Source organism: Stegodyphus dumicola, chromosome X2, assembly GCF_044657685.1.
Source record: "Stegodyphus dumicola isolate Sdum_Otavi_A_Nest chromosome X2, ASM4465768v1".
In the NCBI taxonomy this organism is placed as follows: domain Eukaryota; kingdom Metazoa; phylum Arthropoda; class Arachnida; order Araneae; family Eresidae; genus Stegodyphus; species Stegodyphus dumicola.
This window is the reverse complement of record NC_140781.1, coordinates 7,838,423-7,857,304: the sequence shown is the minus strand read 5'-3', so window position 1 is coordinate 7,857,304 and position 18,882 is coordinate 7,838,423. Positions and strand designations below refer to the sequence as shown.

Below are 18,882 nucleotides of genomic sequence, written 5' to 3'. Positions count from 1 at the left end.
TTGACTGCAAAAGCTAAGTCTGGCCTTGTGCTTGTTGCTAAGTACATCAATGAACCTAATGCTTCTTGATATTTTTTCTTCGACACAGGTGGCGAAGATGCTATGTCATCAAGATTTTCACCCAATATTCCTGGAATCTTGACAGGTTTACATTCATCCATTTCAAAGTTTTTTAAGATTTTAGTTGTATAGTTTTCTTGACAGAGTTCCAGATTCTTGCCAGATGTCTATTCCTAAAAATTTGTGTGTTTTAGTGACTTCTCGTAATGTGAACAATTTAGATAGTTGAGATATGATGTAATTTATCTCAGAATTTGAATTTCCAATCACCATTAAGTCATTCACATGTACTGCTATGACAAGATAGTTGATCTTATCTTTATAAATATAAACACACGGATCTGACATTAGTTAAATTCTTTTCCTTAAGAATTTTACATACAGGGGTTGGACAAAAATATGGAAACACCTATAAAAAACATGTTTCTTTTTTTAATATGGTGTAGGAAACCCGTTGGCATCCAAAACAGCTTGCAGTCTTCTCGGAATGGATAAATACAGTTCCTGTATGTTTGCCAAGGGAATATTATACCATTCTTCCTGCAAATCGGTGGCAAGTTCAGATAACGATGTTGGCGGTGGATAACGAGATCGCACTTTCCGTTCCAATGTAGACCACAAAGGTTCGATAATATTCATGTCTGGTGACTGTGGTGGCCAGGGGAGATGGGACAACTCATCCTCGTACTCAGAAAACCAGTCCTGGACAATGTGAGCAGTGTGAACAGGAGCTTTGTCGTCTTGGAAGACACCATCACTATCGGGGAACAAAGTTTGTACCATGGGATGAACTTGATTGGCCAAAATGTTCACATAAGACTTGGCAGTCATGGGCCCTGACACAGTTATCATGGGGCTAGCAGAGAACCACGATATGGCTGCCCAAACCATAACAGAACCCCTGCATGTTTCACTCTTGGCAACAAGCAGTCTGTATTATAGGCTTGAGATGGCGTTCTCCAGACGTAAACTCTGCCAGAAGTGGGAAACAATGTGAAAGAAGAATCGTCAGACCATATTACTCGCTTCCACTGCTCTATAGTTCAGGCTTTATGACTTAAACACCACCTTTTCCTGTTACGGGCATTAGCATCACTGATGAGTGGCTTCTCGATTGCAGCACGGCCAGCAATTCCCTGTTTATGAAGCTCCCTTCTAATTGTTTTGGTACGCACAGGGTTCGGTAACACAACATTCATTTCAGCAGTAACTTTTGCAGCTGTGGTCTTCTTATTTTTCGTCACAATTGCCCTTAATGACCATCTGTCATGATCACTCAGGACACACTCCGCGCTGTGATTTAGCAGATGATGTTTTTCCGCTTTTCAAATATGCGGAATAAATCTTCGATACAGTACCTCTTGAAACACTAAACACCTCGGCTACCTTGCTTATGGAAGCACCTACCATACATGCTCCAACAATTTGCCCACATTCGAAGTCTGTTAACTCTGACATAATGCAATGACAACCTCACATAATAGTACTCCGACAACAACTGAACTGTTTAGCACATTTACGAAGTTGTATAGGTAGCGTCAGTAGTCAAAAAGGACAGCGCCACCTACATATTTCATTAAAATCAATCTTTCTTTTCAAACATGCATTTAACAAGGTGTTTCCATATTTTTGTCCATCCACTGTAATTCATCATACCGGCATTTTCCTGATTGTGGTAATCCATATATACTTTTGTTTACAAGATGTACCTTGTTCAGATCTGATATAAATCCAGGTAGTTGTTCCATGTAAATTGGTTTATCCAAGTATCCATTTAAATATGCAGTTTCTACATCGAAAAATCTTATTTTGTAGTTTTTGTAAACTGCAATCGATAACAGTGTTCTAAAGGGTGCTAGTCTCATTACTGGGCTAAAAATCCATCTTCATAATCAGTTCCTTTTCTTTAATTAAATCCAGTTGCTACTAATCTTGCTTTGTAAAATTGTGTCTAGATTATCCTTTTTATCCCTTTTTGAGAATATCAAGCGGTTTTTAATAATTTTCTTATTGATGTGTCTTTCAACTAATTCCCAGACTTCATTAGCCTCCATTGAACTCAGTTCTTCTATCATTGCATGCAGCCAGAATTCACTTTCAGCAGATTCTACAGCTTCACCATATGTCTTAAGTAATTGTTCATTTGTATTATATACTACATAATCTTTTAATTTTTCTGGGGGCTTCTCATCATTCGTGCAGGTCTTTTCTGCATAGAATTTCCATGACTATCATTTCCAGGTTCTTCATTTATTTGTTGATACTCTGTTGGCTTTTCCAAAGAATTGTTATTGTTGTATTCATCATTAGTGTTTGATGGTAAAATTTTCTCAGCTGCTTCATCTGTTGTATTATCTTCTCTATGGTATCTATCAGTAATTTCTGAATTGTTTACATTGCCATTAGTTTGTTCCTTATAAAAAATAATAAGTTCTTCTGATGTTTGATGTTTATCGAATTTTAAATAATTTTCTTTTAGTAAAGGAGATCCGACTTACTGCTCATTAAATTTTACATCTCTCACTTCTTGAATTTTATTTAGTTCAGGAATATAAATTTTGTATGCTTTTCTCTTCATGCTATAGCCTATCATAATTCCTTTTTAAGCTTTTAGATCCATCTTTCTACGTTTTTCTCGTCTTATATGAACATATGCTTCGCATTCTAATCTTTTAAGATAAGTAATGTTAGGCTTGCATCCTTTATATAGTGTAAACCTTTTATCATTTTTGTGACTCCTGTTATTCACATGTACAGCGACTTTAACATTTTCAGACCAAAATTTTATCAGTAATTCTGCATCAATTAACATAGTTCTAGCAGATTCAATTATAGTACGAGGGCTATCCAGAAAGTAGATTACGTTTTGGAATAAAAAAATAAACAAAGTATAGGAAACAAATTTTATTATATACAGATGAAAGCCACACTCAAATACTACTTTTCTACATAGTCACCATACAAATTAAGGCATTTATCGTAGCGATGTACGAGCTTGGAAATTCCTTCGTCGAAAAATTCGGCCGCCTGCGCCTTCAACCACTTCGTTACCTCTTCTTGCAGCTGTGCGTCGTCATCAAAACGCTGCATAGCCAGCCACTTCTTCATTGCTGGGAATAGGTGGAAGTCGCTCGGTGCCAGGTCGGGACTGTACGGCGGATGAGGAAACAACTCCCACTTAAAAGATTCAAGAACTTTACGAGTGACATTTGCCGTGTGGGGCCGGGCGTTGTCGTGAATCAACAAGATCTTAGAGCTCAACATTCCTCTGTGCTTGTTTTGAATTGCTCTTCTGAGTTTTTGGAGAGTTTGGCAATACCTTTGAGAGTTTATTGTAGTGCCTCTTTCAAGGAAGTCCACCAAAATTACACCTTTTCTGTCCCAAAAAACAGTCGCCATCATCTTCCTTGCCGACATTGTTTGCATGCATTTCTTGGGTTTTTGGGGAGAACTTGTGTGCCCCCACTGCATTGATTGCAATTTCGTTTCACAGTTCACATGTTTCACCCATGTTTCGTCACCAGTAACGATGCGATCGAGTAAAGAGTCACCATCCTTATGGTAAGCGTCCAAAAAGTTCAACGCTGCAGCCATTCGCTGATTTTTGTGGTCCTCTGTCAAGATTTTTGGAATCCATCTTGCACAAAACTTGTGGTAACCAAGCTTTTCGCTGATGATTTCGTGCAACAAACTTCGCGAAATTTGTGGAAAACTCAAATAAAGTTCCGTTATTGTGAAATTTCGATTTTCACGGACTTTAGCATCGACTTTTTCGAGAAGTTCGGCGGTCACTATGCTGGGTCTCCCACTTCGATCTTCGTCGTGAACATTGGTTCGGCCATTTTGAAATCTTATGACCCACTGACGCACTCCACCTTCAGTGATAATGTTGTCCCCATACACTTCACGAAGCTGCCGATAGATTTCTATCGGTTTACAGTTTTTTGCAGTCAGAAACCTTATTGCTGAGCGCACCTCGCAGCTCGCGGGATTTTCAATTAACGCAGACATTTCAAACCGTCACAGTATCTGAACGGAGCACAGCACGAACCTCTCACTAGCACGGCTAGATGCAGACTGAGACTGAGCTTTTTTCCTTCTTAAAGCTTGTCTAATTGAAGCTCTATCCTTCTCTTTATTGCTTTTAATGATTTTAACATCAAATTCAAATTCCTTTCCAAGTCCTACTAGTATGAAGTAAATTAATTCTTTATCTCTTATTTCATCTCCAACTTGAATACTTTTACTTTTTAGAATTTCAGCTCTAGAATCATCTACAGATTCATTTTGACTAATTTTCAGTTGAACTAATTCTATTCTACATTTTATTTGAATATCTTCTGTTCTTGCCGCCATTTCATTTTTTATTTTCTCCCATAACTTCTTTGCGTTCTTTTCATTCGCATATTTGAACGCTTGTGGAGCTGTCATAGTTTGATTCATTACATTTCTTGCTATCACATTATTATCATCCCACATTTCCCAATTTTTTATTTCACTTTCGAAATTAACATCATCCCTTTTATATGGTCTTGGTGGTTCATCAACTTCTATCACACTTCTCCATATTTTCAAACTTCTTAATTCACTTTTGATTCTGTTTGCCCATATAAGGTAATTATCATCACTTAATTTTTGTATGTGACTCAAATTTATCATATTATATGCCATATTTTCTAATTTATATTCAATAATTATAATAAAAGTTTAATTTATCTCTTACAGAAATTAGCGATGTTGTTAAGCCTAAACAACATCAATGCTGTATATAAAACATAGGGGTTCAACAGAGGGGACAACCATGCTCTGCTACCAAATGTTGGTTTGTGATTGGCATATAAATGATATTGTCTAAAGAATTATCTACTTCTAATAAAAACACATTATAATAATATATAAAAAGAAAACTTTATTAAATAAAATTAGTCATAAGAAACCTTACCGCATTATACAAAACCATAACAAACTCTCTCTGGATGCCAGATACATTTTTTTAACTCATTCTTTTTACAATTTTATCAATGTTGCCAAAATATTAAAACTTAAAATTATACTTTATAAACAAATACTATCAATATTCTAAAATTTCTAACGATCTTATACATTCAAAAGTAATGCCAACTAAATTTAGTAAAACACTAGCAGATTCACTGTGAATGGAATGGCACAGATCGCTTAATATGTTCCAAAACCTTGTTCTCCATGATCTGAAAAATATTTCTTCTGCCAGTAACCAAGCAACTGTATAATTTTGATTTGAAATTGGGATTGATTTAATGACTCGAAGTGCTTCACCTTTAAGGGCTGATAATAAATATTGGTACCTTTGGTTCTTCTGACAAATTATCGTTGTTATACACAGCAGTTGTTATGCACAGCAGCACAGTTTAAATAAGTCATTAAAGTTTATCCATTCATAAACATTACTGGTAAACATAGGTAAACTCAATTTTGTGAGCTTTACATCTGGGGCTGTTTTAGAACAATTATCATCTCTTATTTTATGTTGTTCTTTCTCAGCACTTTTCACAGAATTTTTCACATTTAATTTATGTGAGAATGATTATAATCTTTGATTTTTTCCCATATGAATTTCTATGTGTTCTAAATCTAATTCTGCTTCACTAATATCCACTTTTACAGGTAATTTAAAATAATCCTTTTGTGATTCAGCTGTACATCTTTTCACAGTGTGTACAGTTTCTAATTTGACTTCTAATTCAGTTATAAAATCTTCATTTGTAGGTTCTGCCACCAATTCTATAAAGGTTTCTGAACAAGTGATTTTACCTTTTAGCATGGCTTTTTCACGCTTTAATAAATAATAATTTGTTTTTAACTCCGGCTTGCTGGACCATGAAGATTTAATATAACTCTCAATAAACTTTGAAAGGCATTATAAAGTTAGGACTGTAGATTTTTATTTTACTCATGCCACAATGGCAGAAAAACACTGATTGGGTTTTTCCCTTTTTTCACCCACAACACTGCCCTTTGGAGGTATTTTCTACTTTTTGCAGTTCATAAATCAAAGAGGTAAGACTGAACACAGCTAATGAGACTTAAAACAATACAAAACAACCTATCGTCTCTTGTTCTTCAGTGGCTTATTGGAACTCTACATACTGTATATTAACTGAATTACAACTATATCAAATCTATATGATGCTAACTGGATCAGACAAAGTGCAGCTAACTTTCAACACTTAACAGCCATTCAACACCAGGTGTAAGAAATTTTATGTGGAAATATATTTTAATCGCCAAAGAGGGCGTTAATCTTTCATGATGTTATACTTCTTGTTCTTGGATCTGGCAGTGCCAGTTGAATGTGTGTTAGACGTGAATAAACTTGGCAGTTTTGAAACCTGATTCGTAATGTTCATTTACCTTGATATTATGTGTGATTTGAATTAGTGTTTCTTCAACCAGGATAACTTGAATTCTTGATGGTTATTGTAATATTTTTGGCGCCCAACAGCTGTGCACGAACATTTTTTTTGATTTAGAATGCGATGTTTTTTCGTGTTAGTGAAAAATTATTCCTTGGCACTGAACGTGGCAGGATAAACATTCAGAATACTTGTGAATGTGCTTCACCAGGAAAGTGAGTTACTAAATTAGGATTAAACCATTTGAAGCCTGCACCGGGTAAGAGAATGAAATTACTTTTGTTATTATGGCAGACGATGTTGTTAAATTCAAAGCTACTAGAAAAACTATGAGAGAAGCTATTTCTAAAATAATAAATGTTGTAGAACCTGAAATTAAAAAAGACATTTAGGATAAGAACATGGTAGAAGAAAATGTGTTTTTACTTACGTCTAAACAGTTTCCGTTGAAAGAAATTAATGAAAAAATACTGAATTGTTTTAAAGGGGATGAGTCTGAAATTGAGAAAGAATGTAATACTGTGTTAGAGTATGATAAAAAAATGAGTTTATGTATTTTTAGGGCTAAAAAGAAACTTAATTTAAATTCTCAGATAGTGAACATTGAAAATGTATCGCCTGGTAAACACACTGCTGCTGTAAAGGTCGAAAACAAAACTAACATTCGGTTGCCTAAAATTTCAATTCCTAAATATTATGGTGATCCTAGTTTATTTTTGGAATTTTATAATTCTTTTGAAAATGCTATTGGTAATAATAATGAGTTAACAAAGGTTGAGAAGTTTACCTATCTTAAATCCTTACTCATAGAACCTGCTTTAAGTGCAGTATCTGGGTTTGCACTATCTAATGAAAATTATGACGCCTCTATAAGTTTAATTAAAGAAAGATTTGGATGAACAGATTTGTTAATATCTTCGCACATGAATAAACTCTTGAATCTTGAACCGGTTAGAAGTTCGTCCAATGTGAAAGCACTAAGAACACTTTACGATTCCTGTGAAATCAATATAAGAAATTAAAATTCATTAGGTATTGTGTCTGAAGCTTATGGGACCCTTTTAGGACCTGCTATTTTAAAGCTTTTACCAGATGATATGAATCTGGAGTTTAATAGAAGAAGAAACTCTAAACAGCAATATAGCCTAATGGAACTTCTCGAATACATTAGATTGGAAGTTGAGAGTCGGGAATCTTCTAATTTAATAATAAACTCAAAGAAACAGGACACAAATTACAGGGTTAAGCATAATAAAAATAATTGCTTAAAAGGGGCAAGCGTTCCTACTGCTTCGGCATTAGCCACAGGGACTAAGCCATATTGTTTCTATTGTAATCAAAATACACATGATGTAGGAAAATGTGAGAAAACAAATGAGCAAAAAAGAGCAATATTAAAAAGCCATGGACATTGTTACAGATGTTTTAAGAGAGGCCGTGTATCTTCCAGATGTAAAATGAAACTTCAGCCTTGCGAGTTGTGTAATGGTTTAAATCATAATAAGTTATTTTTAAAAATATTGTTCCTGAAGTAGAAGCAGTTTCAGATGTTAAACAGAAAGTAATAACAGTATCAGATTCTAAGCAGAATGTAGTTGCATCCCTGTCGTTTAACTCAAAGACTGTTTCTGAAACTGTTGATAATGGTGTATATTTACAAACTTGCACTGTTTATGCTTCAGATACAGATAATGCTAGAAGCCAAATAGTAAAAATCTGAATTGATGGTGGATTACAAAGGTGATTTATTGAATCTGATTTGGCTAAAGAACTAAAATTAAGGACTTTAAGGAAAGAAAGGTTATATATTTATTCTTTTGGGTATATCCAGGGTAGACTAATGGAATATGATGTTGTTCAAATTACCCTGAAAAGTATACATTGCCCTAATGACTCAATCACTGTTGAAGCTCTTGTTACAGATACAATTTCTGGAGCGATCATAAAAATTCCATCCAAAAACATTTTAGAAATATTAAAATCAGAAAATTTAAAATTAGCCGATAATGGTGAAGGATCTGAAATAGAAACATTGTTAGGATCTGATTCATGTTGGGAAGTGCAAACAGGTGAAAAGAAAAGAGTAAGTAATAAATTATTTGAGGTGTCTTCTATATTTGGTTGGTCTTTGGTTGGATCTTTGGAAGGTGATCAATCTAGTGCCTGTATTTTTACAACTGGTGCTTCTCACTGCTTGAAGGAAGGTAATAATTCAGTTAATGACTGTTTGCGAAGGTTTTGGACTTTAGACCACTTGGGTTTAGAGGAGAAGGAGAATCCTGATGATAGATCAGTCACTGAGAAATTTGAAAAAGAATTGCATTTTACTAATGGTAGATATGTAGCTTGTTTGTTATGGAAATCATATCATGAAAACTTGGGTAATGATTTAGAAAATGCCAATCAACGTCTAGTATCTTTGGTTAATGAACTAAAAAATGATGAATGGCTTAGAGCGAATTATGATAAACGAACAGTTAAAAAATGAAATAATTGAAGAGTGCGAAATTGAAAGTTGTGACAGTAGTAATATGTGTTATACACCACATTCTCCAGTGGTAAGAAAACATTTACCAAAAACTAAAGTTTGACGCATCTTCGAAGTGTAATGGGGTATCTAAACAATTGTTTGATGCCCTGCCCATATTTGAATCCTTCTGTTTTGGACTTGATATTGCGGTTCAGACAATTCAAACATGCGTTCTCAGCAGACATTGAAAAGGCCTTTCTCCAGATTGGAATCTCTGAAGTTGATAGAGATGTATAAAGGTTTTTATACTTTGATAATAATTACAATTTGAAACATTATAGAATGACTCACATTCCTTTCAGTGTGTCACGTAGCCCTTTCATTCTGGCTTCTGGCGTGCGCTATGAAAAAGCATATAAAGAAAATAGAGTTAGAAAATCCAGATATTTTTGAGATGTTGAACTGTTCGATCTACGTAGATGATGTTTTCTATGATGCAGATTCTGTGGAACAGGCTTTTAAGTTAAGTACTAGAGCCTGTTGCATGCTTAAAGATGCCGGAATGAATTTGTATCAATTTAATACAAATTCACAGAAACTCAAAAAACTTTGGGATGATTGTGGAATAATTAAGCCAGAAAATGAACTAAATAGCTCTTTAAAAATATTAGGGCTTAATTGGTTTATGAGTAAAGATGTAATTTCCTTGAGCATAGATAACTTGTGCGAAACATTAAATAGTTGTAGAAAAACCACAAAAAGAAATATATTAAAGGTGACTGCTACTATTTTTGATCCAGTGGATTTCTTGGCACCATTTGTATTATGTGCAAAATTGATAATGCAAAGCCTTTGGCAGTTGGGTTTAGAATTTGACCACAAAGTTCCAACAGAATGTAAGCAGTTGTGATCCAAGTGGAGCAGTGAAATCGAAAAATTAAAGAAATTTGAAATTTCTCAAGAATATTTCCCTGGCAAATTGAATCAAAATAAAGACATCGAACTGCATTTATTTTGTGATACACCTATTAAAGCATACGGTTCAGTTGCATATTTTAGATTGGTTGAAGAAGGGCAGGTAGCATTCATATAGCAAAATCTAGAATTGCACCAATAAAACAAAAACTCACACTTCCAAGGTTAGAATTGCTAGGAACATTAACATCGGCAAGACTTGCTAAAAATTTAAGAGCTGTTTTCAATTCATGAAGAAAGTATTTATCTGCGGGCTGACAGGGCTCGAGGATGTTCAGCCGAATATTTGTTGTCTTCAAGATTATGGCAGTCTGGGCCAGACTGGTTAGTTGAATCAGTGAGTGCTTGGCCTAGTAAATTTATTGCGACGACAGAGTTTTCTGATGCTGAATTAGAGCGGAAAAAGTGTATACCGTCTATTGCAGAAAAATCTAATTCTCTGTTGAATCTTGAAAATTATAGTAAATTAATTAGAGCTATTAGAGTGACTGCATGGATATTTAGATTTATTCACAATCTGAAAAATAAAACTGACAAGAAAACAGGACCCTTGATAGCAGAAGAACTCTTTGCCACAGAATTATATTTGATAAAAGAAGTTCAATATGAACATTTTTGTGATGAAATTAATAGTTTAAAGTCTGGACAGTTGATTTAAAAAAACTCAAACATTTATGAACTAAATCCTTTTCTAAGGGAGGAAAGAGTTTTGTTAGTAGGGAAAAGACTACAAAAATCAACTTTAAGTTTTCATGAACGGCATCCTATAATTATTCCTTCAAAAACTCATTTTACAGATCTGGTATGTGATGCGCATGAATGAGTTCTTCATACAGGTGTAGCTAGTACTCTCATGTTCCTCCGTGAAAAATATTGGATAATTAGATCCAGACAAAATGTGAAACATGTTATAAGAAACTGTATACTGTGTCAGCGTTATAACTCGTGACCGATGCGACAAGTCATAGCACCAGTACCTCTATCTAAAGTTAGAATGCTAAGAGTATAAATATTGTATGATAGTATATTTCTTATTGAAAATGTAATCTTAATGCTACTAAAGTTGTATCTATTTTATTTAATTGCTATTTAAAGTATTGTATATTTAATATTTAAAGAAATGTATATATTAGAAAATTTTAAGGTTGTAGAAATGTATAAGTGTATTTAAAATTTAATTCTGAAGAAAAAAAAGAAGACAGGCTTCTTGTAATAATTCTAATATTTTAGTTGAATTATGATAAACTTGATTTTGAAATGTTATTTGTTTAATATTGTCTTGAGTTACATAAATTCTTGATTTAATTCCTGATGCTTGAACAGGAATGTTATGACAATAATTCTTGATGAAATTTACTTGAAAATTTACTTGATGTTCTTGAAACATATGTTAAGTTTACATGTTCTTGATATTTATGTGACATTTCTTGATACAAAAACTTGAATGTGTATTGAAATGTTAATGATTCTTGAAAATAATTCTGTAAAATGTTCATGTATTACTGATAATCTTGATTGTTCTAAACTACAGTTCAGCCGGGCCCAGTGTGTAAGAAATTTTATGTGGAAATATATTTTAATCGCCAAAGAGGGCGTAAATCTTTCATGATGTTGTACTTCTTGTTCTTGGATCTGGCAGTGCCAGTTGAATGTGTGTTAGACGTGAGTAAACTTGGCAGTTTTGAAACCTGATTCGTAATGTTCATTTACCTTGATATTATGTGTGATTTGAATTAGTGTTTCTTGAACCAGGATAACTTGAAATCTTGATGGTGAATATAAGATTTTATACCAGGCATACGCATTTGTTCTGTTCTCAGGCTGTCTATCTCTAAGGAAGCAGCTGCCGTGACACCAACCAAGCCTCTGGTTATAAGTCATGCTAATTATTATTTTACTTCACAATCTAACTTATGCCATTTGACATAAAATTTGCAGTAACCTTTGGACTGAGCAAATACATGACTAAATGTGTTACAAAAGAAATAATTGATGTAAAGCTAAACATTAGTAAAATTTAAAGAAGAGGCACTTATCTTCCTTAAAATATGTGGGACTATTCTGAGTGCAAAATGTAAATGTTTAAGGAAATTTTATATTTTTATACTAATTACTGTTTTTATTTATGAAGTTAATTTTATCTTTGAACTTGTTTTATAATTAAGTTAAATATGAGATTATGTTTAATATTAATACATCCAACTTTATTTATTTACCTTTAAAGATTTATTTTATTCCTACAAATTACAAAAGCAAAGTTTGGTTATGTAATTGCTTTAGTGTAATCAGATCTTATTTGCATTGATATGTCCTTAATCTTTTTCATTGATGGTCCTTAAAAACCCTTAAAAGTACTTAATTTTCTCATCCGGAAATGTATATGAACCCTGCATGCAGAGTGCCACCATGAGTGATAGTAATTCTTTCTGTATGACGTAACATAGGAAGAATGAGCCATTGGATGTGTTTTGTGGGTTTATCGGGCTATATAGTTTTGGAAGATTGCCAGATTTCATCTTCTGTAGCTGTAGATTGTGTAAATACCAGCTTTTGTGTAATTATAGACTAGAAAGGTTCATCTGGTAGCAATAAAGTGAATTCATGTTCAGTTCAGTGAATACATGGATCAAGGAGAAAGTGGAATGTAGCAGCCAATCAGGAAATTATAGAATAGTGCATGCACATTACATGTGCACATTTTCCTGTTGGAAGTTGGTCTTAGACAGTTTAAGGGACGGCAACAGTTTTCATTGATGGTTATTCATTGTGCCAGGAATGATTATGTTGCATTTTGTAAGGAATGAATGAGAAAGAAGACTACATGTCAGTGACATTCCATACTGTAGTGCCAGGTGCTGGACTGATTATCATGTTGTGCTGTGCAGGATTTACTCATTCTGTGTGTGCAGAATTGCCAGGCATGGATGCGACTATCATATCAACTATATTCAATTAAAAAAAGATTCATTCGAGAAGATGATATAATAATTATTGTCCTGCTTTTTGCCTTCAAATTATCAGTCACAGAACCATTGAAATCCTTCATGCTGGTGAGTTTATCTCTTCTCCATACTTGATCAACAAATTCTGTATTTGCATTGTCATATCATTAGAGTTTCTTGGAAAGATAATCTGTAGACATGGTATTCCACAATTCTGTGATCAAAGTTCATATAGTTACTATATTTTTTGGCAAAGCACCTGGTGGTTATAATTAAACTTTCCCTAAAAACGGCATCATACTGCACTAACGGGTGAATGTAAATGCAACGAAATTTTTTATGTGGGCTATACATGAGATGCGGCCACAGAATTTCAAAAAAAAAAAAAATTTTCGAAATGTCCACCAGAGGGCGTCTTTTTGGGAAAAACAGGAAATTTAACACAATAAACAACCAAAACGGAATACAGAAACAATATTAACATTTATTGACTAGTTTCTAATCACCTCGTCATTGAACCACATTAAATAAAGGTAAGGGAGATACAAAACAGTTCAATTTGCAGAAACGAGCAGATTAGGATGAAATTGCACAAGAGGAGCAGTTGTTAACCATGCCCAGGATGATGTAGGGAAAGGTGCTCCACGTGACCACCCACATTCACCTGCAAAATTTCAAGACGTTGGACAGTGTATTCAATAGCAGATTGTAACTGATCAGTTGCAGGGCTTCGCACATGAAGCGTTGTGGAGTTCTTCAAGTCATTCAACGTCTCGCATGGAGTTAGATCCAACAAACGTGGTGGCCAGGGATTAGGAAAGGAGTGACTAATAACACATTCCTCTATGAAGTGTTGGAGCAATAGCAGCTTCATGGACATATGGATATGTGGGGTGACCATGCACCATCTTGCATGACCATCGACCATTTTCATGCACCATCCTACATGAAAATTGTCAATGTAAGGACCCGGCTTTACTGTAGTTGCGGCACAGCAATCATCTGCAGCATGTCACTGTACCAATATCCCATAATGGAACATGTTACATATTCACCGATTTCCTCAAAGAATGGCCCTTTGGAGGCTGTAGGAGAATTTCAGTGTGGATCTGTGGATGGTCCATAGCCTACATGTGGTAATTCTTTGTGTTGACTGTCACATTGAGGTAGAAATGAGCCTCGTTGCTCCACAGATTATTCCAAGGCCATGACAGATCAACAGTCATTCTGCTGATAAAACTGAAGGCCCGTTTCCACTGCTGCGTATGCGTTTCTCCAATCAGCAAGCGAATTCACTTTGACATCTGCAATCCGATTGATGTGCGGTGACGGATGACGTATGGATGGAGTTCAACAATGTTCAACTTCTATCCGTATGTCTGCGGATGCGTTGGGATCACGTGGTAAAAAAGGAGCAATCGGGTGTCGTCACCAAAAATTAATGGTGGCAGAAGTAGGGATGAACGCTTGCTTAGGGAAGAATGTTTTGCTAAAAAATATTTATTTCTGAATTAACATTATAGCGAGAAATCTGCGTCCTGAAAAAGTCAGCAATCAGCTGAATTTAGTTAAAAAAATATAAGAAAAATAAGATAACTGCAACTACAGTACTTCTTCGCAGATAAAATCAGGCGTTCAAGAAAATCAGTGGCAAAAATTATAATTCAAAGTCCATGAAATAGCAAAATTTGTCCTGACAGTTATTTCCTAGTTCTACATACTCATTTACCTTGTACTCATTACCATATAGTCAGACATTCATTACCTTGAAAATGAATGTCTGACTATATCAAACTGCTATAGCAAATTAGATATGATTAAAAGATTTGCTATTTTTTCTTTTGAAACAGGTAAAAACTAAAAACGTTAATTATAAATTAAATTTGATAGCCTTTTAAATATTCCACTGCATTAAAGAGTATGTTAAATTTGTATTTCTTTATTTATATATATATCTTTTTGGCTAACATATATTTGTAAGCACATGAAATATATTTTTAGCAGCCCGTTTGAATTCAATCGGAACGCCACTTTAAAAGATAATGTTTTTTTTGTAAAAAATGTACTAGAAGCTGAAGAACAAACTCTGGTGAATTTTTTAGATGATAGAACACTGAAATAGGACCCAAAAATTTTAGTTTTAAGAATGGATTTACTTGATGATGTATATAAGCCCAAATATGTATACGACTCCCGTGTGATGCAAGCTTAGTGGTAAAGCTGACGGTAACAATATTTGACTTTTGTTGTCAGTTCGAATCCCATACGTTTTTGCACCCTGTCTGCAACTTTCTTAGCTTTTTGTTCCAATTTAATCTATATTCGTGTTTTATAATTTATTTCTATTATTATATGCAGTAAATATATTGTTTTATTTATGCTTTTATTTATTTAAATTTTCCCCGTAAAAAATTTAAAAAATTATATAATACGAATTTAAAGCATACCCTGTACATATATATTTGAATTTAATAAACATTCTCTATTTGTAAAAAGCAAATTTAAATTTAGTTAAATTTAAATGAAATTTAATGCAAACAAATAAATGATTAATTATTGCGGCGAACTAATCTACAATATCATTTAAATTCTGAGAGCATATGTAAATGAAGTGAAAGTATCAAAATCCTATTATTCGCTTCTGCATGTTTATAAATTTTTTAGGATAAATAAATTTTTGGAATTATATGTTTATTCATAGATTTTGATACTTGCACTTGATTTACATATGCTCTCAGAATTTAAATGATATTGTAGATTAGTTCGCAGCAATAATTAATCATTTATTTCTTTGTATTAAGTTTCATTTAAATTTAATTAACTTTAAATTTGCTTTTTACGAATAGAGAATGTTTGTTAAATTCAAATTTCATTCCTTGCAGCAATGGTGCAAGAGAATTATTTAAATTTAAATTAACTTTATTAAGTATTTATTCTTTTGAAACCCTATACATATATATATATATATATTTTTCGTTTCTTTTTTATGTGAATGTACATACATGTGCTCAGACTTTAAGATGTTTACGGCTCTAAACTTTCATTACCAATTAACATGAGACAGTATTAATGCCCTAAACATTTTTTTAAGAAAAAATTGCTATAATAATTGCTTTAAATTCAGCCCTCTCCAGCAGCGCAGGAATTAATTAATTAAATATTTCCATTTTCTTTACCTAATGTATGTATATATAAAGAGAAAAAGCTTATTTTTGTAACTGCTTCTGTAAAAAGAGATATAAATTAAAAATTTTTAAATTAAAAATAATATTTTATGGATTATGCATAAAATATAACTGCCCATAGTGCATTTTAAAACAAACGAGATTTCTAATAAATTATCCAGCTATGACCCTGAAGTCAGCGGTATACAAGCATAGCAAATTTTGTGTAAATATTGTGAACCTTTCTTTACAGTTGCTCTGTAAAGTATCAATTATTTTTAATTCATTTAACTTTTTTATTTTATTTATTTATTTGTTTATTTCTTCAGTAACAGTACAGTTTAGTTTTAATAATATATATATTATTTCATTTATATTTAAGGCTTCTAGAAACACAAAGAAATTTTTAAAATTTACTTGAGCTTCTTCTGCAATTAGTGACGTTCATAATATGCTTTATAACCTTCTTATCTAAAAATTGCTAGCGTACTTTACTTTCGCAGTTCATAAGCAGAAATAAAAATTTCCAATAACATGGAATTTAGTAAAAAAAACTTTTCTGCATTCTACGTCAGGATTCATATCAAATCCAAAACAAACAATACTCGATTAAGCTGGAAAAATTCAGATGCTCAGCGTAGTAACTCGCAAACTGGTTGTTTGCCGCCAAAATATTATGGTGACACCTAGGGGCGGAAAATGAAAATAATCTACGGATACACGACAGTGGAAATGTTTGTACAGATGCTGTAGGCGTGTCTTCAGTTGATGCAACGAGTTTGTACGCAGTAGTGTAAACAGGCCTTGACTGCGAATGAGAGACGTTGTGGCTTGTCCCTATCAAGCAGCTCCTGAGTATGGCGGGTCTTGTATGGGAAGTAGTGCATTATGTTTCTGAATACTTTTCGGATGGTGCTGTAAGAATAGCCTGTCGAGAAACCACACACGCGCTACTGCCCCCAAACTCTGTCTGTGACTGCATCAACAGCTGTCTTGACAGCATCAACAAGTACTGGTGTGACACGTTTACACGTCCTCTTCCAGGTTGAACTCCTAATTTCCCTGTCTCTTCAAATCTCTTAATCATGGCCCGGATACCTTTAGTAGACATTGGTCCATGCCGTAGGTTCTTTCTACGACGAAAATTGGGAACTGCAGTAAAAGCATTCCCCTTGTTTTCATAAAATTAGCCTCACCAATAATGCATGTTCAACTAAAGAGACTGTCATTAATTAGTACAGCCGGAAACATCGGCTTCCTGTTTTTCCCAAGCATGCAGATCTCAACATTTTTCTCTTGCAACTGACAGATTTTCTCGGGTTTGCATTTTATTACTTGTAACTCTTGTTCTGGATTGTTAATATTGTTTCTGTATTCCGTTTTGCTCATTTATTGTGTTAAATTTTGTGTTTTTCCCGAAAAGACGCCCTCTGGTGGACATTTTGGAACTAAAATTTATTTTTCAAAATTCTGTGAGAACCAATATACAAACTTTTGTTGCATTTCATTCAGTCATTTGCTCTGTAGGATGTCGTTTATAGGGGAAGTTTAATTATAATCACCTGGTATAACTAAAGTCTGTGAACAGGAATAGTAAACAAATATAGATGCATTACATAAGAGTAGCTCTGTCCCCCCTCTTTATGTTTGCAAAAGGCATTATAAATACTTGATTTGCTTGTGTACTATGTTGCTAGTCATTTACAAGCCACTAAATTGTGAAATCAACAGACGGAAATATGTAAATTGTGAATTTACAGATTTTTGTCTGTTTATTGAAATTTTTATAATGCATAATTTTAAATGTGTCTTTCCCATAATACATTTTAGATTTGTGCTTCCTAGACCTACAAAGTAGTGTGCAGTTCGTTAACAGTGTATGATTTTTAGTGGATAGTAGAATATTTTTTTTTATTTGTGTTGCTTGTTTTGTAGTTTTTTATAATATGTGTTTTGATTAATGCTTTCAGATGAAAGGTTGTATATGAAATATAAATATGTTCATTTTGCAGATATTGATAAATATTAGATGTGTAGCTCACATTTTCAGTTAAAAATTATCCACAATTTCAAAAGATCAGTGTTGTTGCTATTGAATATATCATTGTCATAACTACTAATTTGTTATATTAACATATTAAATGCCACACCTATTTTGTTTGCTCTAAGGTCAGCCCCTAAGAACTGATATAGCGCTTATCTTATTAAAATAGTGTAATGTATATTCCTTTTTCAGTTCATATATAATAATATATGTGCATTTAAGTGTACTAGTTAATCTTTACATTAGGTTAAAGTTGTTATTTTGGGACAAGACCCTTACCATGGACCAGGACAAGCTCATGGTAAATTTCTTTTATTATTATTATTATTGAATATATTCCTAAATCTTGCTGTAAAAGAATTTGTTTTTTTGTTTTGAAGTAACAGTGTTATTTCAAGATAAATTAAGATTGTTGGTTATACAAACTCCGTGCTGTCAGGTACTAAAATTATGAAATCAGGCGATCTAAAATATATCTTTCAAGCTTTGTGAAACTTAGATGTAGTGATTTAAGTAACACTTATTTAAGTGGATTTAAAAATCCATTAGAGATTTTTAGTAGTAAGATTAAGAGTAAATTTTGAGAAATACGAATGCAGTCATTTGGCAATGGATGGCGCTGGCTGTTGCACTCAATGTCTGATGTCAGAATTACGGGGCGCTAATTTTGGCAGGATTCTCGAACAGATGAAAATGGATTTTTTTGCCAGAGTTGAAGCTAATGACCCTGGTAACCATAGCAAAACTGGATTAGGATTTAAATAACACAGCCCCTTAATCTATAAACACCATCTGGAATACTGGAGGAAAAAGTCTTCATAGGTGGTTTATAGGC

General features: G+C 33.5%; 1 protein-coding gene across 2 annotated transcripts in view; it reads left to right on the top strand.

Moving 5' to 3' along the window:
• The window catches only part of LOC118185923 (uncharacterized), a 115,658-nt gene that overhangs the window by 55,657 nt on the left and 41,119 nt on the right, over nt 1–18,882 (top strand). For both annotated transcript variants that reach the window (XM_085809742.1, XM_085809741.1), the window contains one exon: nt 18,294–18,348. In XM_085809742.1, coding sequence (XP_085665868.1) covers nt 18,294–18,348 — 55 coding nt within the window. The remainder of the gene's footprint in view (nt 1–18,293; nt 18,349–18,882) is intronic.